General features: G+C 38.8%; 5 protein-coding genes and 1 long non-coding RNA gene across 12 annotated transcripts; 1 reads left to right on the top strand and 5 right to left on the bottom strand.

Annotated features, from left to right (window-relative positions):
• Positions 1–624: 624 nt before the first annotated feature.
• On the top strand, positions 625–17,045 carry LOC306903269. Its single transcript, XR_013787534.1, has 3 exons — positions 625–815; positions 7,099–7,204; positions 16,340–17,045. It is a non-coding gene; the product is annotated as an uncharacterized lncRNA (long non-coding RNA).
• Positions 3,564–5,654, bottom strand: LOC306903268 (putative N-acetyltransferase camello). 2 transcript variants are annotated; one of them, XM_079472309.1, is made up of 2 exons: positions 5,553–5,654; positions 3,564–5,023 (listed from the first exon to the last, which is right to left on the bottom strand). In XM_079472309.1, exon 2 carries the CDS (start codon positions 5,018–5,020, stop codon positions 4,352–4,354), a length of 669 nt encoding a protein of 222 aa, XP_079328435.1. In that variant the 5' UTR covers positions 5,021–5,023; positions 5,553–5,654; the 3' UTR covers positions 3,564–4,351. The 2 variants fall into 2 exon arrangements, with proteins under 2 accessions (XP_079328435.1, XP_079328436.1); XM_079472310.1 differs by lacking the exon at positions 5,553–5,654 and adding an exon at positions 5,340–5,474.
• Positions 6,560–10,049, bottom strand: slc39a8 (solute carrier family 39 member 8; the record flags this gene model as incomplete). Of its 2 annotated transcripts, XM_079472307.1 has the most annotated exons (8): positions 6,560–7,239; positions 7,540–7,724; positions 7,817–8,021; positions 8,143–8,316; positions 8,405–8,527; positions 8,635–8,804; positions 9,364–9,523; positions 9,597–10,049. In XM_079472307.1, 8 exons carry the CDS (start codon positions 9,744–9,746, stop codon positions 7,090–7,092), a joined length of 1,317 nt encoding a protein of 438 aa, XP_079328433.1. In that variant the 3' UTR covers positions 6,560–7,089. The 2 variants fall into 2 exon arrangements, with proteins under 2 accessions (XP_079328433.1, XP_079328434.1); XM_079472308.1 differs by lacking the exon at positions 7,540–7,724 and having other exon boundaries at positions 9,597–9,746.
• Positions 10,670–17,435, bottom strand: manba (mannosidase, beta A, lysosomal). Of its 2 annotated transcripts, none has more exons than XM_079472305.1 (17): positions 17,081–17,435; positions 16,911–17,005; positions 16,638–16,743; positions 16,299–16,472; positions 16,099–16,222; positions 15,728–15,897; positions 15,514–15,624; positions 15,280–15,431; positions 15,069–15,186; positions 14,888–14,974; positions 14,608–14,775; positions 14,268–14,486; positions 13,997–14,161; positions 13,762–13,906; positions 12,379–12,524; positions 11,828–12,088; positions 10,670–11,703 (listed from the first exon to the last, which is right to left on the bottom strand). In XM_079472305.1, the coding sequence occupies exons 1-17, from the start codon at positions 17,288–17,290 to the stop codon at positions 11,473–11,475; spliced, it is 2,682 nt and encodes an 893-aa protein (XP_079328431.1). In that variant the 5' UTR covers positions 17,291–17,435; the 3' UTR covers positions 10,670–11,472. The 2 variants fall into 2 exon arrangements, with proteins under 2 accessions (XP_079328431.1, XP_079328432.1); XM_079472306.1 differs by having other exon boundaries at positions 16,911–16,970; positions 17,081–17,429.
• Positions 17,436–18,427: 992 nt separating this feature from the next.
• ube2d3 (ubiquitin-conjugating enzyme E2D 3) lies at positions 18,428–22,381 on the bottom strand. Of its 3 annotated transcripts, XM_079473064.1 has the most exons (8): positions 21,998–22,338; positions 20,887–20,950; positions 20,769–20,800; positions 20,526–20,603; positions 20,339–20,444; positions 19,930–20,023; positions 19,476–19,557; positions 18,428–19,031 (listed from the first exon to the last, which is right to left on the bottom strand). In XM_079473064.1, the coding sequence occupies exons 1-7, from the start codon at positions 22,019–22,021 to the stop codon at positions 19,509–19,511; spliced, it is 447 nt and encodes a 148-aa protein (XP_079329190.1). In that variant the 5' UTR covers positions 22,022–22,338; the 3' UTR covers positions 18,428–19,031; positions 19,476–19,508. The 3 variants fall into 3 exon arrangements, with proteins under 3 accessions (XP_079329190.1, XP_079329192.1, XP_079329191.1); XM_079473066.1 differs by lacking the exon at positions 19,476–19,557 and having other exon boundaries at positions 21,998–22,381; XM_079473065.1 differs by having other exon boundaries at positions 18,428–19,557; positions 21,998–22,321.
• Positions 22,382–22,504: 123 nt separating this feature from the next.
• On the bottom strand, positions 22,505–27,811 carry LOC306903695 (RING finger protein 145). Of its 2 annotated transcripts, XM_079473068.1 has the most exons (12): positions 27,592–27,811; positions 27,195–27,350; positions 27,044–27,104; positions 26,854–26,962; positions 26,652–26,743; positions 26,109–26,350; positions 25,862–26,031; positions 25,595–25,735; positions 25,327–25,509; positions 24,996–25,143; positions 24,563–24,919; positions 23,173–24,481 (listed from the first exon to the last, which is right to left on the bottom strand). In XM_079473068.1, exons 2-12 carry the CDS (start codon positions 27,210–27,212, stop codon positions 24,035–24,037), a joined length of 1,968 nt encoding a protein of 655 aa, XP_079329194.1. In that variant the 5' UTR covers positions 27,213–27,350; positions 27,592–27,811; the 3' UTR covers positions 23,173–24,034. The 2 variants fall into 2 exon arrangements, with proteins under 2 accessions (XP_079329193.1, XP_079329194.1); XM_079473067.1 differs by having other exon boundaries at positions 22,505–24,481; positions 27,044–27,350.
• Between the last annotated feature and the right edge of the window lie 123 nt (positions 27,812–27,934).

Raw genomic sequence — 27,934 nt, forward strand, 5'->3', positions numbered from 1 at the left:
CATTGGTAAAGATCCAATGAACCTTTACATTTTTCCCCAACAGATAATTGATTTGCCTTTTTGTGCATGATACAGGTGACTCCCTCAATTCTCTCTTCTCACATACTGAAATTATTTAAACTCAAATAAATATTTAATGGAAACTGTATTCCTTACGTCACCACTTGACAAACAGGAATGATGTAGTGTATGGTCAGTTGTTCATTATAGCAAAATAAATATCTTGCAAGACTACCATGATCAACCTATCAGGGTTTTACCTGACTGTACATTGTTCTATTATTTGTTCACCAGTGGATAACTCAAAGCAATGCTGTACCGCCACTCCCTCGCTTGCAGTTCCCAGTGCCTGAACAGAAAGTAGCACGGGCCTATTCACTCACAAACGTTAGCCTTCTGCTGATGGCTCTTTAAGACTGTGTTTAAAAGCTGCAGGTCTCTTTAAGACCGACTCTCTATTCAGACTCTTCTCTGGCCTGCCTGAATGTGACGCAGCTTCTAACACAGAGCCGAAAACAGTATTCGAGTTCAGTGAAGAGAGGTGCTTAAAACCTCAGCACACCGACAAACATACACACAAAGGGGATTAACACTCTTTATAAACTACAGCAGTTCTGAAGCCCTGGGCTTATGTGCTTTATACAGCCTCTGCACACAAATAGCAAATGCTGATGTGTGTAACATGTTCACTGTTTAGTGTAATACAGTTAGAAGGGACAGATGCAAAGCTGAAAATGCTGTGCTGCTCACAAAAACCAATGTACAATCTGGCTGGGGAGATCCTCATCTCATTCACAAATAAATCTTATATACGGGTGAGTAGCATCTTTTCTATTAATTTCTATGCAAAACTGTGCATATCACATGTGTGATCTCAATGATAGAGAACGCTAGTCTGCTTTCAACCTCTTCAAAGGACCGGCATCTTAAAGACCCTATAAATCACTAGAGAAGCACAGAACTCTGTCTTGTGTTATTATTTCCTGTTAAAACAGGAAGTTTGGGCGGGACATATAAAAGGGCTATCCTTTTAGCCAATAACCTTTAGTCGGATCACAGCCATGAGCAATGAATTTAATATTTTTTGTATGTGATTCAGTGGCAAGCAGTATTGAGCGGAATATCCTCAAATAGAGAATATTTGACATGGGAAAATCTGTGCAACAGCTATAGTTTTTGGTCTTCATTACTGCTGAACATTTGCTGGAATTTTTAGTCTATTTTATTTAAAATTACCTTTCTATGAAAATGTAAGCTTAAGGCTAAAAGACCTTTGCTCAGATTTTCAGTCTGGACTTGTTGCAGAAAGTCTGTTCCAGTCTACAGATTTGATCAGTGTGTTTCTATCTGAACCTTTCAAAAAGTCTGCAAGTGTAGATGTCTATTAAAAAATATCTGTTCAGATTTTAAAAGTCTTGTAGTGTATTCCAGCCATAAAGATTATAACATATTCCCGTGTAGAGATATAGAGAGAGAGGCAAAACGTATGTGTCACATTTATTCTTTAGATAAAAACAATTGCATAGTTTATATAATAAACAGACTATAGAAACCATTATGATCAACAGTGTCTTTCTGGATCCTGTCTACTTAAGGCATGAATACAAATATAACATAAAAATAAGATGGGAGGGTGCTCGTTGAATGAGTGGCGTGATTTTTTCTCATGCAAACTGACGCGGCACCTGCCCCCCCAGCCCCCCCCCCCCCCCCCCCATATCAACAAACAAATAGAGAACGAGTAATAACATCTTTACTAATGTCATTAGTAAAGCATTTCACACTAAATATAATAAACAGTTAATTCAGTGGGACGTCAAATGCTTACACAGCAGCATGCAATCCTGTAATCGATCACCGCAGCCACCGCCTATTATACACGCTTTAATATCAGCGCACAGTCAATTATGAGTAATATACAAACGTAAAGAAATGAGGACAATACGCTACTTATGTTTTCTTTTATGCTCTTTATTACAAAACATGCATTGACACTTACCGAGGTTTGTTTGATGCTGTTATCAGTGAGCGTGTTGAATCTATTCCCATACAATGTGTATAAGACAGCCGCTTCCTGAGCAGCGCTACGTCACACACAGCGCGAGCTACACACAGCGGCCACGGACGGCCTCATTGGATATGATGAACGTGGCAAGAAAATCTACGATATATCGACTATTTACGATATGAAACAAATATTTGATTGCACTAGTGTTCATTTACATAACGTCAGATATACTGTATATGAATGGGAGAAATGTAAGGGGATATAAAGATGTTTTTTATAGCCTAGTTCTTCATATTTCTCAGTATAAAAATGCCTGTTTTAACACATTACACAACACACAATTCTTCTTCATGTTAAATACGTTAAATACTTACTTCTTCATCTCTTATGTTGCATTACGTGACACTAATCCTGTGTCCATATTTAAACACCTCCTACTTGGATTGATCGGCCTAGAAGTAAACCCCTTCTCCTTTATAAATCCAATTCATATTACTTGTGAGCATCAGACTGGACCATACAGGTGAAAAGAACCACCCACTTCACCTGATCTGGCTGTTTTGCAAAGAACACACCAAAATATTTTTTTACAGAAATCCTCTTCAGTTCCCAGGCACCTGGCTCCTTCACACAAGGCAAAATGCCCACCGTGGCGACAATACACCCTTTTACTTCTGCTAACCAAAACCAACTCGGACAACCAGTCTTCATGTAGGATCCCCTGATGCACGCAACCAGCCAGCATAACCCAAACAACACCTTTAATGCAGAACATGAATCATCCAAAGAGAAATTGGATGAGAATGAAGATTCCACAGTGCATCTTGAATCCATGCCTTAGGGCGAGAAGATACACAGTCCCAGCATGCTCTCTATAGCCGGTAGAGTATATCTTCCTCACAGAAGTGTTATCTGCATCCTGATAGAAGGGTGGATCTGATACCAGCCATCTTGGATAGAGAATCATGGGAATGATGAAATTATACCAACATATGGGTTTAGGCATCACCTTATGTTTCTCTGCACACAATCCCTGTTCTCAAAAAAAAAAGAAAATAATGTAAGTATCAAGCTAATACTCAAGTATCATGTATTAACTCAGCTTATGTATTAACACAGTTCATTGTCAGTTAAAACCTGTATGACTTTCGTTCTTTGCAGAACACAAAAGAAGATATGTTTAAGAAAGTTGATAACCGAACTGCGCCGACACTCATTCACTTTTAATGTATGGACATAAACCATTGCATTCTTCAAAATATCTTCCTTTCTTGTTCGGTGGAAGAAAGAACGTTATATAGGTTTGAAATGACAAGAGGGTGATGATAAAATTTGTATTTTGGGTTAACTGTCACTTTAAGTTGAGTTATGAGCGGACTCAAAACTAGGCGATTAGCATTTTATATAATATACAAACAGAATTTATTTTATGATAATTTTAATCTTTACAATTTGAGACCAATGACATTGCAAATCAACTCCCCAAAATAAACAATTGCCATTGAAATATCACAACATTACAAACATTTGTAACTAAAAAGACAAAATATATTTTATGTAGAAAAGTGTTTATTAGTTTATTTTATTGACAATCACATTTTTCTCATTAGAACAAATCACTTTAACTGCATGTTGCATTGCATGCTAAAGGTCCATTCAATGTTACAATCACAAAGCAATCACATTTTTCAATCTTCTAAAGTAAAATAAATAATTCTGGTTACCGATGTAGAATGAACAAATTATTATTTTGTAAATAAGCATTATAAGAATACAGCTGAGGGTGAACAGTAGATACTGAAGAAACAGAAGGTACTTATTTCTTATATACAGTAAGCTTTGCTAAGCCAGGCATAATTGTCCAGTAAAGTCCTTTTTACACCATTAAACAGTTAAAATGTTACATAAGGGGAAAACATGATACTTAATCAAAATACAGTTCCAATTAAATACCATCTGATATTTTCAAGACAAACATGTCTCTCAACTACCAATACTTTACAGTTAACTCCACTATTGTTGTGTTGATGAATATAAATGAGTTCTAGAGCAATACACACTTAATATTATGTCAGGTCACCAGTGCTTAAACAAGATTGTGATACCTTGATTTATTTTAATACATAGCAGTTAAAGCCAATCAACCTGGACAAAAAATATGAAATGGAAGCCATATGTAGAAATCATTTAAAAATAATTTAGGATTGAATATTAAGTTTTTTCCTTATAATTCAAACAGAGGTAGACACCACATGGACAACAATGGTATTCAGCAGTGATCAACAATACTTGAAAAAAATGGCTGGATTGTTGGAAAACGTTGATATCGGTGTACCCTTAACCTCAGAAAAGGTGACGTTTCAGGTCAAGCCGGTACTCAAGTAATGTAAAATTTGTCAGCTTGGCGATAAACTCTGGAACATCCATTTCTCTGACTTTCCTGTAGCCCATCTTCTCATAGAGCTTTTGTGCATCTATTTGCACGACCGAAGTGAGAAGCAACACTCCTCCACAACCACGCTCACGAGCAAACTCTGCAACAACACGACACAATGCTTTGGCAATCCCCTGCCCCCGGTGAGTCTTTCTCACTGACATCCTCTTTAGTTCCAGGTAGTTCGCTGCGTTCTCTGCAGGTATACATGCAACCGTACCCACGACACGACCTTGGACCTCAGCCACCCAGAAACAGGCGTTGGGTTGCTCCAGGTAGGTCTGTCGTATGTGGTTGAGATCTCGATCAAGTGAGGTCTTAATGTAATTGGTGAACATGTAGTTCACGCTCTGCCTGCCTGCAGCCAAAAGGAGAGTGACTGCTAACACTGGCAGAAGAATGGACTTTGAGCTGGTCAGTAATGCTAAAAAAACACATCCCAGAAACATCTGAGCAAGGGGCTGTTTGAGGACGTGCATGCAGGACGATGGGATGTGCTCGCTCATACCCAGGGTGAAAATCTCCTTTACATCCTCATCATCATCTTCATGGTAGCGACGAATCTTTACCTCAGCCATGACCTTCAAATCAAGCATGACATCAGAAATAACACGGCGTTACTCATAAAACAACTAAACAAATTATAATTGTCCTTTCTGTAAATAAATAAGCTGTTAGGAATTCCAACAGCTAACAAATCCAGTCAAACATTTTATAAACTAAATACAAAGAAAGTGTAAAAATCGTGTCACTTCGTATAAAATTCATTTGATTGACAGAATCAATGATTTGTATCTATGTAACTTAACAAGTAAGACAAAGCAGTAAAGACCGGCACAGTAACTTATAAGCAAATTATCCGATCATCAAAATGTTTTCTGATAAGAAGATATTCACCGTTATTGACCTCTACTCGACGACTGAGGATTTCACAACAAGAGTAAGTTATATATATAAGTATTTGTGTATTTACGGAAGCGCTCGGAGCAGCACAATCAATTTAACGTTACTACTAAAACGGCCCTTTAAGATAGAAGATTTAAATCATGAACCTTTTTAAAACAATGTTTTATTGTTATTATTTTATAAAATATAAATAAAGAAACATACCTGTACTGTATGTGGCCTTTTTAAAATAAATGCTTTACTTTTGTAATACGGTTGCTTTTCTTCCCGTTGGAGGACAGGCTTAAAGGGAACACTACGGCCATCTACTGGACAGGAGGAATACTGTACATCTGTCTGGTCAAGAGAAACACAGCCGCGGAAAAAGAGACCTTTTGTTTCTGAATGTTCAATTTATATTTACGTGTTTAAGTAAAATTGTCGATTTTGTTTCCTTCTGTTAACTAAGTGCCAACATTTCTCCCAAATACTCAAATAAAAGTATATCAAACTGGTCAAAACAAAAATATACGTTTTTAGATCTTTTTTACTGCAGAGGAAAAAAATTCATCTCTTTGTAACACAAAACTGTTTTATATTTATTTCATGATGAGTTAAGAAATGTAAATATAGGCCTAATGGAGTATTCCTGATTTTCTTTACTTTCATGTGTCTGGCATTGTCTCGGTCTTTCATATTGTTGCTGGGTGAATTTATGGAGGTTAGAGATTCTTTGAGACTGTTTCTCTTTTGTCAGCACACTGGACTGGTATTGCCACAATACATGCAGAAATGGTGATTAAAGACAGAACTGGAGCGGTCTTTGTTTTTTTCTGTAGCTGTATAAATCAATGTTTTCCTTTTATCATTTTAAGACACATAGGCTATAGACCTATTTTAAAGTATATAATCAGATTACCTTGCTGCAATTGAAGGTCAGTCTCCCCTTGACTCAGGCCCACCATAATTATCATCAATTATGCTGCATTTGAACCAATTTTCCCATTTAAACTGAATGTGAACTGAAACCTGAGAAGGGTTTGGTGCGCAGTTTTTCCTGCTTTTTTCAGTTTCTGCTGAACTCCAAACAGCATGCACAGCATGTTACATTGTGACGGGATTGAGATTAAGAATGTACTATGCAACACTGTGACAAGTCATGGAATGTTGCCGGCCCGGGTATCTTTTCATATTGCAATAGACATCTGTAAAATTACTTTGGGCATTTGTTTCTGTGTTCAATCACACTTTATTTTAGAACATAAGAATTGATGCAGATTAAAAATAGGTAGGTTTTAGTATACTGTACTTTTACCATTTTACATCAAACAAATAATATTAGCAAGGTTGAAATTCACAGTATTTTCCCCCAATAACGTGATTTATATTAAACGCAGATACTCACAGGCTATTGAAAGAGAAAAGCAAACTAACATACTGTGTAGACATAATATAAAAGGTCTCTGGCTTACTGACATTTCAAACTACAAAGCTACTCACATTCTCTGTGCTAGGTTGTCACTGGCACTAAGGAATTCCTCCACACACAGCGGGGTATTGTTGCCAACTCCCACCAGACACACTCACTAAAGTGCGTTAGAAAAATTCCCACTATACAGTATTATGAAATGGGTTTTCCAGAACCATTTGATTGTAATTTTTCACCAGTAAAGTATATATATTGTACAGTATATAATACAAACTGAAAACCTAAATCTAAAGTTTGGTTTCCGGAACTAAAAGTTCTTTGTTTCTTGTCTTTCTACCCCAGACTGATGTCTCCAGCAAACATGGTAATAAGCAGAATGATAGCAAATCCAGTGAGCAGTCCAGCATTCTGGATCAGGAAGAACACAAGCCTTCCTCGACAGCCTCTGGTATGTGCTGCCATGACACTGTTCATCTCTGGGAACTGTCAAAACAGGAAATATTGTGAATGTTTCACCCATTTATGAAAGTTCTGTCATAATTTACTCGTGTCCTTCCACACCAATGTGACTTCCTTTCTTCTGGTGAACACAAAAGAAGGAATGTCAAAGACTGTACCAGTCATTATTTTCAATGACGTGTTCACGCTTTGAAAGAAATACAAAACCAAAGCACACAGGAGCTATATAGCAAACCTTAAAATCCCGTCAGTTCCCATTTATAAGAAAAGAAGCAGATTTGAATTGATCTTTAAGCTAATACAGTTAGGCATGCGATGTCTCACCATATCTGCAAGGGAGATGTAGAGGAACATTCCACCAGCAATAGCAAAGATAACATTTGGGGCGAAACTTCTGCCCAACACGATCCCCAATGCTAGACCAAGATAACAGCACATAGCTGACAGCATATTAAAACACACAGCCTGGGCCACACTCATTCCAGAGTTCAAGAGTATCACAAAATCACCTACAGAGACACAGCACATTTGTCCGTTTGGAAAAGATATTTCAGATATATTAGTACGGATTGAGAAGGTGAATGATCCTCTATGGTTTTACCCAGCTCATGCGGGAACTCTTCACAGAAGATGGCAATTGAGGTGCTGAAGCCGGTGAGCAGGGAGAGTGTGAAAGACGCACCAATGGCCAGACCATCTATAAAGTTATGGAGGGCATCACTAAGACTGATCATCCATGCCACAGTCTTAATATTAGCCGTTCGGTCTCCTCTCAGCCAATGGCAAGCCCACAACACGCATGCATTCTGCACACATACAACACAAAAAAGACTTGTATTATATATTCAGTAAAGGAGAACCACAGAGAAGTATTTCTAAATGAACATATATTTGTTATAAATAATGTACACAAAAAGGCTTTGTTACCTGTTCACTGGTTGAACTTTCACTTGGACTGTTGAACTTCTCATTACAGTTGATTTGATGAGGCGTGTTGTTTGTAATGATGTCACTGCTGATGTTGTTTATGACAATGTCATTGCTGAAGGTTGTGATAGGGATATCAGCTGACTGCAGAGGAGGAAAATGACCGTGGTCAAGCTGCATTGGAAGAAGAACGACTGAGTTAGGCCAACAGCCAGCTGAATCTAATCCACTGAGAGATATCAAAACAAGTCACAGTTGCTACCTCTGTATCAGCGTTCAGGGCCATCTTTAAAACTCGTTCGGTGAAGAACAATACATAAAACCCAGCAAAAATCCCAACAGCGTTCAGCACATAGTTATCTTCTTTGGGATCTAAGCCGAGTGCCTGTACAATCGGAAAACAAGAAGAAAATTGAAGATCTACAAATTCCACTTTTATCATGGTAATTTTCACTGTGTCCTAAAGTCCATATTGTAGTCTCTGATTCTTACCTCTGGGATCAGTTGCAATACAGCATTTGAAAACAATGTTCCGATGGCAAGTCCAATGAAGAACGTCAGGACTTTTGGAAAATAGGTTTTCTTTGTGAAAGGCACCAGAAGTAACCCTAACAGAGCCGCAAGGTTTATCATAGTCACAGCCAGGAACCCATAACCCCAAACTGCAGAAGAAAAGCAAGAGTTTGTGATGGCTCTATGCATATTTTGCATAATAACACCAACAAAGATGTGTTCTTCTGTACTGTGTTCCAATACAGAAACCCAAACCAGCTGTTGTCTAGGTGAGCGTGTCATTACCATATGAAAAAGGAAACAGACAAAGGGTTACTTTTTCCTAAATGTTACAAGAGAGACACAGGCTATAAAGTTCTGTCCCCTGATAAAATAAGTCAGAGTAAACAGAGAACAACAACACCATTGTTAACATCGATTGCACCCCATATCTTACAATAATTCCTGAACATGCTTGTGAGAATATTAGGCATTTTATCCAATAAACCAGAATCAAGTCTTTGTCTTACTTCATAATCAGTATGGGACCATTCTGTAACTTCAAAATGATGAGATCGATAGGCTACTTTTGGCTTCACATTACATTGTAATCTCCAAGTTCTCTTTCATCGGATAGACTTTCAACACTCTATACAGCACATCTGTCAGCAACATCCACTTAGATGCCAGTGAATGCGTTTGTGGTGGTAAGAGCAGTATTGTATTCACCTTTTTGGTCAGTGGCATTGTCTGATGGAGATGTGTAGGGGCAGGTAGGCAGCAAGATCTGAGTGAGAATAGCTGGACACATCAACTCCAGATCATCCAAACTGACTGCTGAAGCGTTACCAAACCCAAAGCCCAAAAGCAGCTCGGGCAATGACAAACACTACACCGAGAAGAGCAAGAGAAAGAATTATTTCTATTACCACTTACTAACGCAAAACTACGTAAGCACGCACCTCTTTATTCCTCAGTGGGTTTGCGTCACTGTCGATAGATGCCGCGCGTCTGCTTGTAATGAGATGCAGTAAGTTTTCCAAGTTTTCCGTGTGAAGCGAACTGTTCTCACCGTAGAAATGTAAAACACTTTTCATAACTCGATCCTCCATGTTCCCGTTTTTCGGTTTAAAAAGGCTTCACGGCGCAACTGTCCGAACGAGCTTTAAGTTACAAGGCATTCGGCGTCAAGTTCAACGCGTAAAAAAAACACAGGTACATAAATGAAGATCCAGTTCTTTCATTTCCTTTTCGAGAATGAAGTGCAATCTCCCTGACTTGGGAGTAGAAATACTTCTAGGATTTGCTAATATTTGCAGAGATACAATACGCCCCGAGAGATGCTTACTGACGCCGAGGAACTGCTGCCATCCTCAATGAAGTCTTTGTTTACGCTTTTTCAACCTCCTGCCAACGTGTTCAGGTAAGTCTCAGTTCATGGGCAACCGTGCTAACCTTCACATGACAAAATGAAGGTTTTACCAACGTTTTTACTGCGGCTACAGCACATATATTAACATGTGGTGGTTAAAATACATTTGTGAGATCTCTCTTCAAATTTGTAAAGCATTTGATTTTTGGAGCATGATTTTTCATAGTAGGTGCTATTTTGGGGGTTGTCACATCCATAAGGCTACATATTCCTCATAAATGGACAGTAAAATAACATTTTTTTGTTCTAAGAGGCATCTCTACATTCGTTGATATTGCTTCAGGATTGTGCATCTTAGTTTACAGAAATCCTACAAGGTTTGTCGACTCCCAAAAACAGTGCCTTTTTGTCAAATCCATAACGCATGTTTATGTACCTTTTTTAAATAGAACATTTGTTCATGGACTGACTTTTTAATGTTTAGAATCCATCAACAAGGGTTAAGTCAAATATAACCAGATGGTTCAATATATTGGTAACTAAATTAATTCTCTGAGCATTTTTATGTCACGTCCATAATGCAAAATGTCACATCCATATCGTTGGAATTGCCTCATCTCCCCTTGCAGTCTCCCCTCTGAATTTCAGTATGTATGTCAAAGTGATGATTTGCCGGCTTTTATTAAGAAATAACAAATATTACAAAAAATAAACAAGTTGTGTAACACGTTTTTTATCAGTTTAAAATACATTGTGGGTCATTCTTCTGACCAAAACAACTTATGTTTTGTTTGATCCAAATCCAGGGTTTAGACCCATCTATCTCTCCGTCAGAAAAATGACTCAAACATATTTTGTTTTGTGTCCATGCAATAGAAGTAAATGGGGGCAAGTGCTGTTCGGTTACCAACATTCTTCAAAATATCTTACGTGTTCTGAGGAAATAAGTCAAAGGTTTGAAACGAGGAGAGTGAGTAAATGACAGAATTTTCATTTTAAGTGAACTATCACTTTAAATCTTCTTTTCAACATAGCAGATACAGAGACAAAGTAAGAACAGTAGGAAAAAATGATGGGATGACAAATTACCAGCATTTATTGAATAGTCGTAGTTGTCAATGTTTAGACTGACTTCCTTGATCTAAACATATTCTTTATGGGTTATTATACAAAAAATACTGCCTCACAACATTGTTTCACAATTGAAAACCCTGAGATAATTTATCTATGATCCAAATTATGTCTCTATCAAAAACAATACAAAATGCGATCTCAGAAGGAAGTGTTGATATATTTTGTCATAACATACGGTGTGTTTTACATGGCTTTACAAACATATGCCCTTATAAAAACTCATGTGTATATATACACAATTAGACATATATATTCATTTTGTATAAAAATATATATTAAAAACGATTTAACAGTTTAGAGGCCATCATTTAGACAGGTTCACACAGACAAAATCAGTAGACATCTCTGAGAGATGTGACATGAAGCTTAGCAGTGATTTCCTCAACAGTAGTGGTTCTCCATGCACCAAAAATAACTGTCAGACTCTGAGACAGCATCAAGAAGCCATTGACATTAAAGTGACCAGGAACATCATCAACATCCAGCCAAACATATACAGCAGGAAAAGAGGAGTGTAGAGTCACAGCATAATTCTGTACAATTTCAGCATCTTTCACAGTAAACTGTAAAACAATACAAACCTTAATTTTAGTCAGGCTTGTTTAAGCGTTTAGAAATAAACTAATTAGAAAAAATGTAAATTTGGTGAAGTGGGGGTGTGTGTAAAAAAAAAAAAGAGTCTCATACCGTGATGTTGGGTTTCTGAAAGCCCTCCGCATATCGTGGATAGCTGAGGAACATGTGATTTTGAGGGCCGATCATTTCACCATTAGGACTGCTGAGATGAAAAGTGACGACACAGGAGCGTCGAGTGCAGTTCCCACATTCTGTCAGTACAGCAGAAACTGGCCGCTGAAATACCAGAGTGCTTTCTCCCTCTTTTATTGTAGTCCAGTTCGATTCTAAAGAACACACAGCATCAAAGCTGCTCCAGCTGTATAATTCCACCTGTGCACAGAGAACAAATATAAACACAATATAATATGGAAATAATAGAAAATTTTATTTGCATTAAAACACCAGTTCACTAGGTCCAGTGCTTATGGTACTACATGAATGGGCTTAATAAAATGAATGCTTAATAAAAATGATATCTAGATGTGTATTTCTGCTCTGCAAACAGAGCTGGAATTAAAACTGTGTAGAACATACCAACCAACAGAGTAAGTTACAATCTACAAGAACTTGAGGGATAACCTATTTGTGAACAAATATAAGTCACACACATCCTACTGTACCTTGGCTTTGACTTTGTGCTCCCCAGTATGGCTATCAGAGATGGTATATATCAGAATATCTCCAATATTCTCAACCCCAACTGAGAGCACAGGAGCATAGAAATCTGTAGCCCAATACTGTAGCATTTTCCATTTACCACCAAACTCTGCAAAGACACACAATATTCAGCCATATAGCATTCTTTGACCTAATAAACTTTTTTTACCAAACAAATGACCACTAACGTAGTTCTTAAAGGGGTGATACGCCGGAAATATGTGTTTGTCTTTGGTGTGTTATAAGTTGCCCATGCATTTATTAGACACGTAAAATTGCGAAAATTTAAGTGTCGGAACATGGGATGTATCTTATTTAGCAGCGAATGCTCACCCAGACCTGCCTGAAACACCTCGCATAACCACACCCCGGCGAATCAATGCAGTTCGTAACAACTTATTGTACCGTTGCGGGCGCAGTCAATGTCGTGGCGACGATGTGCGTTTCGTTGCGAAACAAAAGCCCCTTTGTTTGCCCTTCCAAAGGAACGAGGAAACTAACAACAAATGGTTACCTTTTATGTACAATACTATTCCAGAAAACAGTCCGAATATTCAAGTGTGTGCAGTGCATTTCACGGATGATTGCTTCAAGAACCTGGGAGAGATTAAGACCGGCTATGCACGGAAGCTTTTGTTAAAAAGTGGGGAAATTCCAACAGTTAAAACTCTGCAAGGACTGTCTGGTGCTTCAGATTCACAAGTAATATATTGTAAGAATATATGTAAGTATATTTTCATTGTAAAAGACTAACGCGAGTTGAGTTTGATGTTGTTGTTTCTATGTGTGATCTGCAGATGCAGACACGCACGCAACGTGGAAAAAAAAGACAACATAAGTCCTAATAATCAGTAATTCTGTTCCAACTAGAGGCAACAAATGTCGTGTTTGTAATGGGGTTTATTGTCTTTGTTGACGAGACATGACGTAACAATGGTTGATCAAGAAGAATATTTATTATGTTACCATTCCCTTCTGTAATGCGAGCTTGCTTCCATCTTGCACAAACTCTGTATGATATATATGGATGTTTGGTTAAGAGAGGCGTTACATTTACGTGCAGTATTCGACCAATCACTACCCACTAGTGAACTGGCCAATCATAGCACAACTCGCTTTTCAGAGCGATGAGCTTTGTAAAATATCAGCGCGTTTCAGAAAGGCGGAGCAAAGAGGAGATACAAACATGCACAGTATGTGGAAAATACAGTGATTTTAAACCTTAAATAGTGTTTACACATTGTTTTACATCTAAAGAAAACAATAATATTTTAGCCGCGTCAAATGACCCCTTTATTCAACAAGTATGCCAATTTAGTGTACAGTAGTAGTGTACATTCATTTACCTACAGAGGACCAGGAAGGGCCCTGCCAGATGTCATTGAGCTGCCAGTAAAGGGAACCCATCGTATGACCTTTGCCGTCTACGATTGTACTGCGACTGCGGCGGTAGAATTCCGTTTGTATCTTCACACACTGAGCCTGCGTCACCTGTGTAAACCAGCCCATGACTAGTGTTTTTCCAGAAGCAAAAATCCAGGATGTACTCATTTTTTACATTTAGTATACGTGCATGGTCACCTGAGTGATGTAAATGGTGTCTCTGTATCTCTGCACTGGGTCTGTGCTGTTGGGCAGGATGTAATGTATTTCCGCTTGCTTAAGCATCTGCTGATTTCCATCTTGGTGGTGCTGCCGATGAGCTGAGAAATCACTGTTGAAATCCCAGTCTGAAGGCACTGAAACCTACAAAGATCACAAACACCAACGGTACAGTACATATGACATTATATAGCCCCTGTGTGTAAATGAGTGTTTTGCAGTCTTGCAGTTTTGAAATGGTGTTTGTTACCTTACTCAGAGTGGACAATGAGGGCCAGGACTGGAAGCCATACTCTGAAGCAAAACGTGTGCGAGGGAACTCATTCCAGTTCCAACAATCTCTAGTATAGTTGTAGTAGTGTGTATCCCCATAGTGGGGGTCATATGGGTCACGAGCCACCCAGCCTTCCTCTTCAGACTTTATGCCATTGGTGGGACTGGATACTATAAAAGGACGAGTACTATCCTCCTGAATTAAACCAGACAAGACCACATTGAAATCAAGTTACTTGTATTTCAGTGCCATGGTATATATTACCATCCTTATTATTGTGTAGATTAAGGTGAATTTGTGCGGAAATGTCTCTTACCTGCAGTACAATGTCTCTGATATTGTCAACATAGAGATTCACATAATCTTTCACATAAATTGGTCGCTCTGCAACAGTTATGTTAAACCAGTTGGTTGCTATGGCAGCTTCATTCTCATTGTTTCCACTCCAAATGATGACAGATGGGTGAGATTTCAGCCGTCGTACCTAAATAACAAGTATGTTTTTATTAAAAGCAAACCACTAGCGTATGAATTTGTTTAAGGTAAACATATAACATATTTATAAATATATATACACTTTCATATATTGTGCAGACCTGCTGTGTGACCTCTGTCCTCACTGTCTGTATAAATTCCTTCTCTGTTGGGTACAACGCACAGGCAAACATAAAGTCCTGCCATATCTGACATGAGAGCAACAGAATAACTAAATCAATCACATCTAGAATGCATCCAAAGTATGTTACAGGCTGATGATGTCATATGACAAGGCTTTACCATTATTCCATACATATCACACAGAGTGTAGAAGATGTCTTGTTCATAAACTCCACCACCCCACACTCTTAAGGCATTCATGTTTGCTTTCTGTACGGACCGGAGCAAGATCGTGATCCTGAAAGACAAATGTATGCGTATACAAAACAAATTTAAAGAAATTTAAATAAGCTTAGATAATTCCATTTGGTTATTGAAATTGCTATCTCACATGTCAGTGGTAACCTGGTCCTGAAAAGCGTGAACCGGAATCCAATTTGAACCCTTTAGGAAAATTGGTTTTCCATTAATTCGGAAATAGAAGCTGAGGCCAGGGGAGGAGGGGATTGGCTCCTGGACCAACTCCACAGTGCGGAAAGCAACCTGTAGCACCAAAAAAGAACAGCGATGAAATGATGCAGATAAAAGCAAGACGTTAAGTTAAACAGAACAGAGAAAGAGTTACCATTCTCTCTGCATTAAATGTCTCTCCACCCTCAAAGTTGATCTCTATGTTCAGGTCATAGAGAAACTGATCACCATGTCCGAAAGGCCACCAAAACGTGATATTGGCATTCTTAAAGTGAACACATCAGGCATGATCATTTGTACAGTATGTGACTGCGTCCTCCAAAATGTTGAATGATATGGATGGTAATCATCATGCAAATGCATCTCACCTGGTTGACCTGAAGAACAAAAGACTTTCTACTCTGTCCTGGTGTAAGAGACAGCTGAAATTCTGCCTCTGAATCTAATAATGGTATGAATAAACGGACGAAGCCTTTAGACAGGACCACAACATTGAAGAACAGTTCCACTTCAACATACCAGCTCGAATGATCTGCGTCTGGACATGGAGAAAAATGTATACAGAGATTAACATTCTCTGTAGTGTTTGGACTAATAAAACAGTCTACTGCTTGATCTGTATTAAATAATTTTCCAAAAATTGCATTTTTATTATTTGTTAACCACAACATGTTTGTAACGCATGTGTGCAGACACATTTTCTGCTTTCCTTATCTTTCATATGAATCTACGTCCATACCATATTTCGGACTGGTGGTGAAACTTTGTAGCCTAAAAGTGTTAAAGATTTCCACACGAACTCCCTTCCAGATGCCCAGAGTGGGGAAAGAAGGACCCCAGTCCCAGCTGAATGAGTTCTGAGCCTGAAAAACACAAACGGACAGTGAGGCAAACAAAAGAGAAGGCCTTTTAGACGTCTAAATGTAATTTGACATATACCTTTCTAATAAAGTTAACATGGCACTCTCCTTTCTGTACAGGTGGAGGACAGTCAGGTGGCACCCTGTATGGAGTGTGGGCATGGCTTCTCTGAGACGCGTAAATCACAGCTGACGTGAGCCACACCTGAAGAAGATTATCTTGATCTTGGAGTAATCCGGTAACTTCAAAATCCTAAAAAGAAAAAATATTATGGGTTCATGTTTTCTTCAAGGGTCACATTTATAATAACCCCCTTGTAACAATGTTTTATATATATCAAGGCAGAAAAATAAGGATGGTTTGATAGATGAACTGAATATTTATTTAAAAAAATGAATCTATTCTTTATTCATTTACATATCTACGAAACATGTTGTCTGTCTTTCCTATGATGACTCCATTGAGAGAAATGGTGGAAATGGTGTCGACTCCTTCAAACACTAGAACAGCTTTCTCTTTCCCTCTGTAAAAAAACATACAGCAGTAACATTAATGAACCGTGCTCCAATCTGTTCGTTTTTTAGACTGCATTGTTTGTATAATAAACCACGACATTAAATTGTTAACCAGGTCCAGCCCTAGGTTTGTGATAGAAATGAAGTGGTGAGTTTAGCAGGACATATGATTTACCTGACATGAGCAGGAAGTGAGAATGATGTAGTGTAAGTCCAGTTGTCAAGTGATATCCATCTGTAAGCCAGATCATTAAACCGGTAGTACGGATCCTGTTGAATTTTTTCAATAAACTGTATTTAGACTGCTATCAATGACAATGTGTTAAAAGTGTGTCTGTTGCATACCGAAATAAACCCCTGACGCTGCAGAGCTGTATGAACACAGCCCGGTACATCTGCACTGAGAGAGAAAGATGAGTTTGAGTTCATCAGGTTCCATTTGCCATTCAGAGAGATGCTGTCAACCCCAGGACTCTTAATTTCAAATGCAAATGCGCCAAGAAGCAGACCATCCAAAACATAAAGGCACGCGATCGACCATGCTATATAATTCATGTCTACGGGTCATGGAAACAATGACATAGTCATATCTGGTTTATAACGTGAAATAACGCGACGTTATCATTTAATACTGAAAGTTCACGACTGAGATCAGAAGCTAAAGAGCGATCAGCTGATCTCTCTAACGCAAACTTCCGGTGACGACGCACGGTTAAACCATATTACATAATAAAATATATTTATTTATTTATATACTTAAATATACGTGAACTATGGGAAAAAAAGATAAATTAAAATATGGGACTTTTGTGCCAGAAGTGTAACCCTGCTTTCAGTCTCGCTACATTTTCACTGTAAATTGTGATCTTCCTACCAACTAATACAGAAACTGAAAATATTGTACTTTCTCACAACATGTGACATAGAATCACCTTAAATCTCAATCTGTAATGCTTTGCAATTATATTTATTTTAAATATTGTTTTAAATGTTTTATTAAGTTTATCTTACGAGGGTATGCAGTGACGTCACTTTCCCCACGTGAATATGTCGGGACACGCACCCCTGAGTGGTGGCAAAACACAAAGCAAAATGGCTGAGGAGAATAGGAGAAACATGGAAGCCGGGTCTAAAACACGCAATTATTTGCTGAAATTACAAGCAGCTCGCCTCGACGGTGATCCAACGACTTACAAATGAATGAGGTCGTTACTGGACACTGAAATGTTGCGCGGAATTGACCCTTTGCAAAGCCCGCCCCCTTTTGCTATGTCCGACTTAAGCCAAAATGCTCCCACCGACTACTCTAAAGAATATTTATTTTCAAATCATCATTTCTGGGAAAAACTTTAAGCTGTACTTTTTTTGTACTATACGGCGTATAGTTATCCACGTTTCCTGATATTGTAATCAGTCATTTTGCCACCCAAGGGGGTGTGCTCACCTGGTAAAGTGACGACACATACATACCCTCCATTAACCTTCCCCCTATTTTTCGGCAATTTGCCTTAAGGTTCATCCTGACCTGAATAATGTCCCATTCTCAGAACTGAATGTTAAACTGATAAGTCAGCACTCTATATTTTGCTTAAAGTTTTAAATGTGAACTACTCAATCAAACAGGTTTCAATTTAAACAGAATAGTGTATAACAAAAAAACATACATTTGAATAGAAAAACAGAACCACATGGTATAATGAGTTATTCATCTTTATTGAGGGGTAAAATGTGGCAGGATTTTAAATAGACATTTAAGCCAATCGACTTGAGTTGTATTTTTGTGCCACAGCTGTGAAAGGCTGGGCCGAGAGCTGATGCTGCAAATCTTTACAATCAACAGAATATAGTAAACGGTCCAAAACTCCCACCGTTGTACAACAAATGGTCTTTTCTCCTTTGATAGCATGCATGTCAGGAGTAAGACCCCATAGAAGCAAAACAGCCATTCTCTCTCCGCAAGTCCCAGAGAGAACACACCGTGATCATACAGGCATGGCATGTGTTGTGGAGTGAGAGGACTTGATTGGTAGAGTGATCTAAGAGATTCAGAGCCGAGTGTGAAAAGAGTTTCCATTGAATTGATGGAGTCTTTGAACTTTGAAGTATGGAAAGGCCAGGAGCAGGCCTGCATTCCTGTTTAAGCAGAAAACTGGGTTTGTGCCTCCATAAGAGACAGATGGGAAAATATGGTCTTGCAACGGTGTCCAAAACATGAGAGAACAAACAGTTTATAAATGTATCCAGCCAACATCACATGGCATATTTCTGAGTCCATTCCCGCGCTATTCTGTTGTATCTGCAATGGAGGAGACAGAAAAAACATAAGTGGATTGTGACTGCATGGAACCTTAATGAAGCCATGGCCTCCAAAATGCAGTCCGAGATTGTTAGTTTCAAACCAGTTAGTAAGTCATTGCTTCTAATATTTTTTATATATGACTTACCCATTTTGGATGAATAAACAATGCTGCTTTAAAACATAACTGATTAAAACCATGCTTGTTATATGGTGTAACAATCTAGCCTAACAATCATAAGAAGCAGCCGTATTTGGGAAAGATAAAAGAAACCATACGAGTTCAGGGTTTGATAATCTGACTGTTCGTGTTAAAACTTTTTTGCACTTTGTTTCAGAAAATATGTGCTGGCATATATTAGTTATGCACACCTGCTGTGGCCACACACTCATGCTGTACCACACAGGAAGCAACATTGCTTGCAGAGCTTCACTCTACAGTACCTCTAATGTTCACAATGAAGAGTTTTGCTTCACCTACAGCATGGCATATTTCTCTGTCCATTCCTTTGCCATTCTATTATACCTGATAGAGCATGTTGTGTTAGACAAAATCCTTTAAATAATACTTTGTGTCAAAATACAGTAGATGAAATGCATTATTGATGATTGAATGCATTATTTATTAGTAAATATATGTACCAGCGTGACAAATATTTATATTAAGTCGCTACCTTTTGACACAGTATAATAAAACCGCTTTCTGGCCTAGTAATCCTAGTGGTTTAAAATGATGTCCACAACTACATCTCTCAAGAAAAATGGGTGACATAAGATTTTGCAAAAGGTTACATTTTCTGTGGCTCGTGATCTGTACATATAACAAGTAACCTATGCAAGAAGTTGTCCATTTCCAGAAAAGAAATCAAGAGGCGTGTATGATTAAGGTTGTACGTACTTCTCTGTATCGGTTTTATAAATTCGGGCAATCTCTGGCACAAGGGGGTCATCTGGATTAGGGTCACATAAGAGTGAGCAGATGGACAAGAGAACTGCAAAGAGAACACGTAGAATAATGTGAGCACGTCATCTTTCTTCGATAGATATTTGACAGACAAACAATACGGTAATCACTTAGTCACCCTTATGTCATTCAAAACCTCTATATGACAAAAATGTCTCAGTAATTGTGTATCCATACAATTTAAGTAAATATAGTTTGGTTACCAACATTCTTGAAAGATTAAGGAGTAAAATATTTTTTTTACTTTTAAGTATTCAGGCTAAGTGTCCGTCTATTGAAACAGGTAATTTTCTATTTAAAAGCAGAAGTCAAACTCCTATCTGCTTTAACATTGCCTGTGTACCTTTAGAAATTGTAAGTGCAGGTGACCACTGGGACCTGAGGATATCCAGACAGATGCTGCCATTACTGTTAATGTTGGGATGGTAGATTCTTGTAGTAAATGCAACCTAACGGAAATATAAGAATGTTATACAAACAAACAAGCAGCACGGCAAAAACAAAACACAAATACATTTTGAAAACCTCACCTTTGGTGGTTTAAAGGGGTAATCTGTTGGGAAGTGTATGGTTAGGAAAAACACACCACCCTGATATGGACTTTCATTCTGTATTAACACAAAGAACAATAAACATCTTAAGTACATTCACCATTTAATTAATAACGTAACAATTTTGTAATTAAATAATGCTGCAATATAACAAGCAAACTAAGAATGCTAATATTACGCTTTTTTGTAACAATGTTCTACAGCAATTTTTATTTTACTCACAGGCCCCATGATTGTTGCCTGCCAATGGAACACTAAGGAACAGAATGTATGTACTTCAGTATACAATAAATATGCATAACCATACATTCCGCAATATGTATGAAGTCTGAAATCTCACCATCATCCCCCACTGGACCTGCTGAACATTGTGCAGGAGGATCACGTGCCAAATCAGTCAATTCCTACAGGAAAGAGCCAGGAAGAATTCGTCAAGCACAAATCTGGACACGATACCCATTTTCTCACGTAATCTCCTCGAAAACGTATAGAACAAGCACTCCACAACCTATGAAGGGTCAGCAGTGGCCCACGGCTCTTTTATTGCTAAAGTGTCAGCAAGATGAAACCGGCAGATAGAATGTTTTGCAGCAGTTTATTTATAGATCCAGAGGGGTCATGAGGGAGAAGGGCTGCAACACAACCTGAATGAGTCCATAGGCATGTCCCCCTCCACTCCCCACATTAATAGCGCAGCATTTATTTTTATTTTTACATGTCTAAGTGAGTGGGAAGACACCTGGGCTGTATTATCTTTCTAGAGCTTTTCCATTGCTCAACCGGCACATGGAGATTACGTTTCGAGGTTTTACTTGACAATATTGCCGTAAAAGTCTTTAAGATAACAACAAATCCAAATGACACATTGAAGTCATTTAAGGGGAGTTAAACTGATGAATAGGCAGCATTAAAGAGGTCAAATCACACAGATATGACCGTACGCATAAATATAAAGCAAACACACAAACATTGATAGTCTGCAAATGGTTAGAATCACATTTAATCCACCAATCCGGTTGAATTGAGAAAACAGGTTTTAGGCCATTAAGATTCGTTAAATAAAGCGACTTTACGTATAATATCTACACAAATAATTGATTAGATAAACATTTCAATAGCCTTGTTAACGTAATTAAACGACACCGCTTTTGTTTGCCGTAATAGTTGTAGTAATTTTTAGCCGTCGAGCTCTTTACATATAAACCCCATATATTGTACCAGTGCATTAAAACGCAGTTCGGGTGACATTTTTTGCTATAACGTTATTTTTTATTAAAGCCAACTCGCCCATAGCTTGTGTTGGCAGAGAATACATTGACGTTGCTTGATATTAACTCGGCGTTTAGCTAACACGCTCGCGGACAATAAATAACGCAAACGCTGATCTTTAATAATACCCGGGCTTCTAATCGTTCCGATTTACAGATTATATTAGATTACAGTACACTTACCTTTTGGATTCGTTTAAGCGCCATCTTCGCACTGGGTGTAGTGGCTCTTCAATAACTAGCGCCCTGTATATCTCTCCTTTTCTCAATACGTGAGCAAACCCGAGAGCCAGCTACCTAGCTAAAAGCCTGACATTAAAGTCGTCAAAACATGCAATGCCTAAAAACGTACACGTTTAATGATATGTAAATAAAACGTGTGACTACAGACAGGCCCTGATCCCTGTCGTTGACTGTAAACCTGATGTGTGTACAATTCTCTTTCAGTTTGTCTGAGCTGACAAGATGTCCGTGAGCTTGTTGTGAGCCATTCTGGGAGCTCCTTCTAATCCCTTTGATTAAATGGCGAATTAAAGCGCAATATTGTCTTGAGCGCCACCGTGCGTCCTGGATGACAACTCGTTTTCTATTTGACGTGCTTGTTCGTATTACAGACGTATTATGTGTTTTAACTTGTAATATTTATAATAGTTATATACATTTAAATCTTTTACCTTTAGATTATTTTTACCCGTGTATGTTTGCTATAAAATGTCCCTTAAAGTGATAGTTCACCCAAAATCGAAACTTCTGTCTTCATTTAGTCACTCTCGAGTTGTTCCAAATCTGTATAAATGTCTTTGTTCTGATGAACACAGTGAAAGATATTTGGAAGAATGCTTGTAACCAAACAGTTCTTGGCCACCATTAACAACCACAGTAGGAAGAATTTACAATGGTAGTCCAAAGTGCGCCAGAACTGATGCTTTGCTACATTCTTCAAAATGCATACTTTTGAAATGTATACAGATATTTCCCTACTATGGAAGGCAGTGGTGGCCAAGAACTGTTTGGTTAGAAGCATTCTTCCAAATATATTGCACTGTGTTCCTCAGAACAAATACAGTTATACAGATTTGGAACAACCTGAGACTGAGTCAATGAGGACAGAAGTTTCATTTTTCGGTTAACTGTTCCTTTAAAGTGATAGTTCACCCCAAAATGAAAATTATGTCATAATTTACTCACCCTCTTGCCATTCCAAACCTGTATAACTTTCTTCCACAGAACACAAAAGAGGATATTTTGAAGAATGTTAACTGGCACCCGGTCACACTGGTTTTGTGACAATACAATAGTGAATGATGCCACCATTGTTAGGTTACCAACTTCAAACTATCCCTTTAATGGACAAAGTGGTCATATTTTTGGGTGGTTGATATTTTATTCCAAATATGGTAATAAACAGTTTGGAGCGCATGTGAGTTTTGGATACAAAACTGTCTCTACAAATGCCTTTTTCCACAAGAGTTCGAAGCGAAACTGGGCAAGATTTTAACCACAGAGTAATACAACCTGTATCTTCCAATGTGGTCATTTAAGAACACCCTTAACTGGATTTTCTCCATTAACAGTAACCTTTGCTTTGTGCACTGAGTGCAGCTGTTTATTATCCATTAATTTGGTCAGAATTCATCCACATTCACAATGTAACTGAGAATACTCATCATGACCATGACGCCTTTTTTTTTACAATCACTTATGCTCAAACATACGTACATAATGGTGCAATACAGAAAAGACAGAGGCACAGTTAGCAATGATTCTCCATTATGTAAATTGACAGTCATGAAAATTGACTCACCAAAACCTGTATGTAAAACAACATCCCCCAATAAAAAAAGTCAAGGTAATTGCCTGAATGAATTTGTGAGTAATATTTTTAACCACATTTATCCAGAGTTTTGTAAGCTTTCAGTCTTCCGTTTCAACTGGACAATCTTGTCTGACATTTTATCTCTTATAAATGTCTATAATCTAATGCTGTGCAGGAGCTGTGATTTCATGGGTCCCAGCACACAATCACCTTGATGAATAGTCCTCTGCAAATAATAATCTTGTAATCTCGTACATGTCCGTACGTTATTTGCAACTCTGTACCGTTACGGCTTACTCTGAGCGTGTCCCACTTTCTCTGAGCTGTGCTTCATATCCTCCAGAGAAAGATTTCTGTCTGTCATACTCACAGTCTGTTTTACTGCCATGACTGTGCTTTTCTTTTCAGTTTGCATCGCTGAGCTCCTGAGTCTCATCCATAGCATCCTTGCATTTCTCATGTAAAGGGCTCTGCTCTGTTGAGCAACTAGGATGTTCCAACCCTTGGGAATCTCCATTTGCCCCGAAAAGCAAGTTCTGAGGACCTTCCTTGCTGGAATTCCTGTCCGAGAATTTTGTTTTAAACTCATCACAGGTCCTTTTTGTAGAGTGAGGACCATCTCCCTGTGAGCCCTGCTCCTCCTGGTGAGAATGTTCAGGGCGAGGCTGTTGCTCTGGTGGTTGCTGAGTTTGCTCTGGCTGGGCATCACCTGCACCTTCCATCTGATTTGTTGAGGAGGGTTTGATGGACGCATGGCACATGGGGCATGTCTCTTGCACATAGAGCCATTTTCTCAAACAGCTGCCATGGTAGATATGACCACAGTATGTTATTACAGCTGATGTCATATCCTACAGGTAAGAGAAAGAGTTAAACAGACATCCTGATGCATCATAAATGATGGCCTTACCTGGTGTTGCATTTGGCCTTACCTGGAAGCAAATGGCACAGACATCATTGTGTTCCTGTAGCTGTTCTGCATTAGCCTGTGGTAACAGGTTGATTTTGCGAGCCGCTTCCTGTCGTAGCAGAAAGCTCTTCCAGCCAGCCTGGGCACGCAGCCACACATTGCAGTACGAGTGGATGATAATGACTGACGCTCCCATCCAGCTCCACTCACCCCACAGCGACTCCCACGCTCCGTAAGCCACCACACACACAGCCACTGTGAACTCCAGCACCCGACACACTCCATTCACATAATAAACTATCTCATCCAATGCAGGCAGTGCGGAACCGCGCCACACCTCCACCATGAACAGACAGTAGATCAGCAGAGTGCCTGTCACCTTGAAGACAAGTATAAAAGGATTGGTGGAGAAGGGATTATAAATGCATAAAATCGTTGTTTGAAACGAAGCATACCTGCAGTGATGTTAGCATGCAGCTGGAAACCAAAATCAACAGCCAGAAATCCATGTGGAAAAGCTGGGAAATTTTGTAGGCCATAAATCCTGGAAAAATGAGCAGAAACCCACACATAGATAATCCCCGCAAATGCTTCCACACGCTCCTGTGGAGAAAGGAAGATCGTCATATTTAATGGATCTGATCAAGCGTTAGAGACACTGAAATGAAAAAAAAGACAATGTGGGGGCTTATTATAAAATATTGAGAATGATTTTACATTTAAATGTTACAAGATCATAAACCTTTGCATTCTCCAGGTTAAAATCGAAGCCCAGTTTGTCAGTACCTATTTCTGCTGGCTCCCAGACCTAAGACAACAGGTTCTGTGATCTCACTCATACTTTGTAAAGTGGAGGTGAGGACAATGAAGAGGATGATGAAGAGCAGGAAGCAACGCTGCAGGGCTGCCATGTCCAACAGCCCAGTCTGCAGAGCCAGTAGCAGCAAAGTCACCCCCTCTGTCACACCTCTGCAATGAATGCCCACATGCGCCCATAAATTAAATATTTTAAATGCACGTAGACAAATAGTAATGATAAGCCACATTCACTTACCTGTGCATGACATTGTGGTTCTGCAGAGCGTCAAATCCTCCAAGGTAGAACTTACAAAGATTTAGAAGTCCCAACGCCATATAAGATACTACAAATGTTAAACCAAGTAGAGAGTATGGGCTGGCACAGCATTCTGATACACTGTAAAAAAAGAGAACTTGTATTAGTACTGTTTTTGTAGATCATTTCAACTTTTTTCAAAGAAATGCACTCTGAATTGCACCCACTATATTACACAGCCATTTAGTAAGTGTCCTTTCTGTTCACCTGGTAAGGATGTAAAGCAGAGGTCCCTGTTGGCCAGCAGTGATGGTGCCAACATTGGCAACCAGTTGCACTCCAAATAGCACAAACCAGAAAACACTGAACAAAACCGGCACATCGAAGCCATGCCAGAGAGACACTCCGACTGCCATAAGTCTGTATAACTCAGTCACCTACAGCAACAATAGAGATATTAACAGAGAATGTGTTTCATAACAATTCACAGCAATATTTATGCCTATGTGTTTACCTCTATTTGTATTATCGCTCTATATGCTGTTCTGGCCAGTCTGTATGGCACAAAGAGGTTGACGACAAGGAAAACTGCAACCTCTGCCCCTGTTATTATCATGGAAATGGAGGGGAGAGTGAGGAGCCAGTCCAGAGGGACAGAAACCACTCGTGCCAGAAGAGGGAGCAAGTGTGCCGAGAACATCCACACCCGTTGAGTGCGCATAAGGAATGCACATAGAGTGCTGACTATAATCTGACCTGTACACAAACAAATCATCGATAAATAAACAAGTCACGCTTTCATAGGTCATTGAAAGTCATGAAAGCACAATTTCAAATCTACAGGACTATTAAAATTCTGGTTGTTAAACTTAAAACATTGTAAACGTGATGAACCACACCCGTGGTTGTCTTAACACACTTTAGCAAATATCTTTATCCGAGATGTATCCTAGTATCATCTGTCTGTGCCATTGTGTTTGATCGTTTGTAGTTTAAAGTTTTTATTTTGAGACCACACCAATGACTGTGTGTAGTGTTTCTGATATGTGTCACATACTGGTAAGTGCAGTCACAAAACGATTCAGTGCTGGAGAGTCCAGAAAGAGCACACCGTCATAACCATATTTAGCTTCCTCTTGAACATAGTCTCTGTTAACAAAAACAGCGTAAAGAATGATACTCCTCCGATTTCACATGTACTGCACATTGTACGTTCACATATCTCAGAATATTTGAAGTTGATGCATTGGCATTTTCACCTGACAATCTGATGACCCATGTAAAGTAAAAGGGCACAAAGGACATGCAGGTACAGCTGGATAATATGCCCAAGTGGAAGCAGCAATACCACAATGCTCACTATGTGACCTGCAAGAAAAACGAAAAAGAATCATTATGTTGTCCCTTAAATTGCATAGCAATATATTCAATCTCGATAATGTCATATACCTAAATAATATATGTTCCAGATGACATATTTGTACTTGAAGAGCATGTCCTCTGTCCTCGCCTTGAGATGATCCGTAAAGCTATCAACGTCACATTTATAGAGCATGTCCAACACCAAGATACTGGGCACCCTAAGGGCAACATTAGCTACCTCTTCAAGTCGTGGCATCTTAACACGTCCAAAAATCACTTGTACCACGCACACTGTGTCACATCATGACATTCTGATATGATCCTGTACTCGTCCTATTTGGGAGTTCGCTTGATAACACGAAGGACATTGCTCAGTTCAATCAGTAGATCCAATCTGAAAACAGTAGAAAGAGAAAGGATAAGAGGTCTTTTTTAAGATTTCCATTTAAAAAGTGAATTCGTGATCGTTCACGAGACCACATTACTTCCGGTTTGTTTATTAATCGAACACACTTAAAGCAAATGTGAATTAATGTCAATCAACTCTGGTTTAACGTTACTCTGTGGTAATCAACATGAACTTTTGTTGCTTGTAGTTATTTGATATGTATGTTTCAAAGACAGTTGCCTCCCACCTTGACTGTTTGTCTTGGCAGCATGGCGGTTCGCAGCCCAAAACAAGTCTTCACAAAACAAAGGCAGCTCAGCACAATTCAGTCCTCGCATCCTAAACAGATCTGACACCTGTCACAACCGCACACTGCTCGGAAACTACAATAAACTGCATCAATAAAGCATACACAAACGATCCCTTTCCTGTGCTGCGTCGCCGTGTGTTGTACTGAATCATTCTGCGCTCATCGCTGCCACCTGCTGAGTTGAAGTAAAGTTCACGCCAAAAAAAATTACAATTTTTTTACAATATTTGTCTAAATTCCAGTGTTGGGGAAGCTACTTTTAAATTGGAGTTAAATAAGC

This window comes from Barbatula barbatula (assembly GCF_947034865.1).
Source record: "Barbatula barbatula genome assembly, chromosome: 14".
NCBI classification, from domain to species: domain Eukaryota; kingdom Metazoa; phylum Chordata; class Actinopteri; order Cypriniformes; family Nemacheilidae; genus Barbatula; species Barbatula barbatula.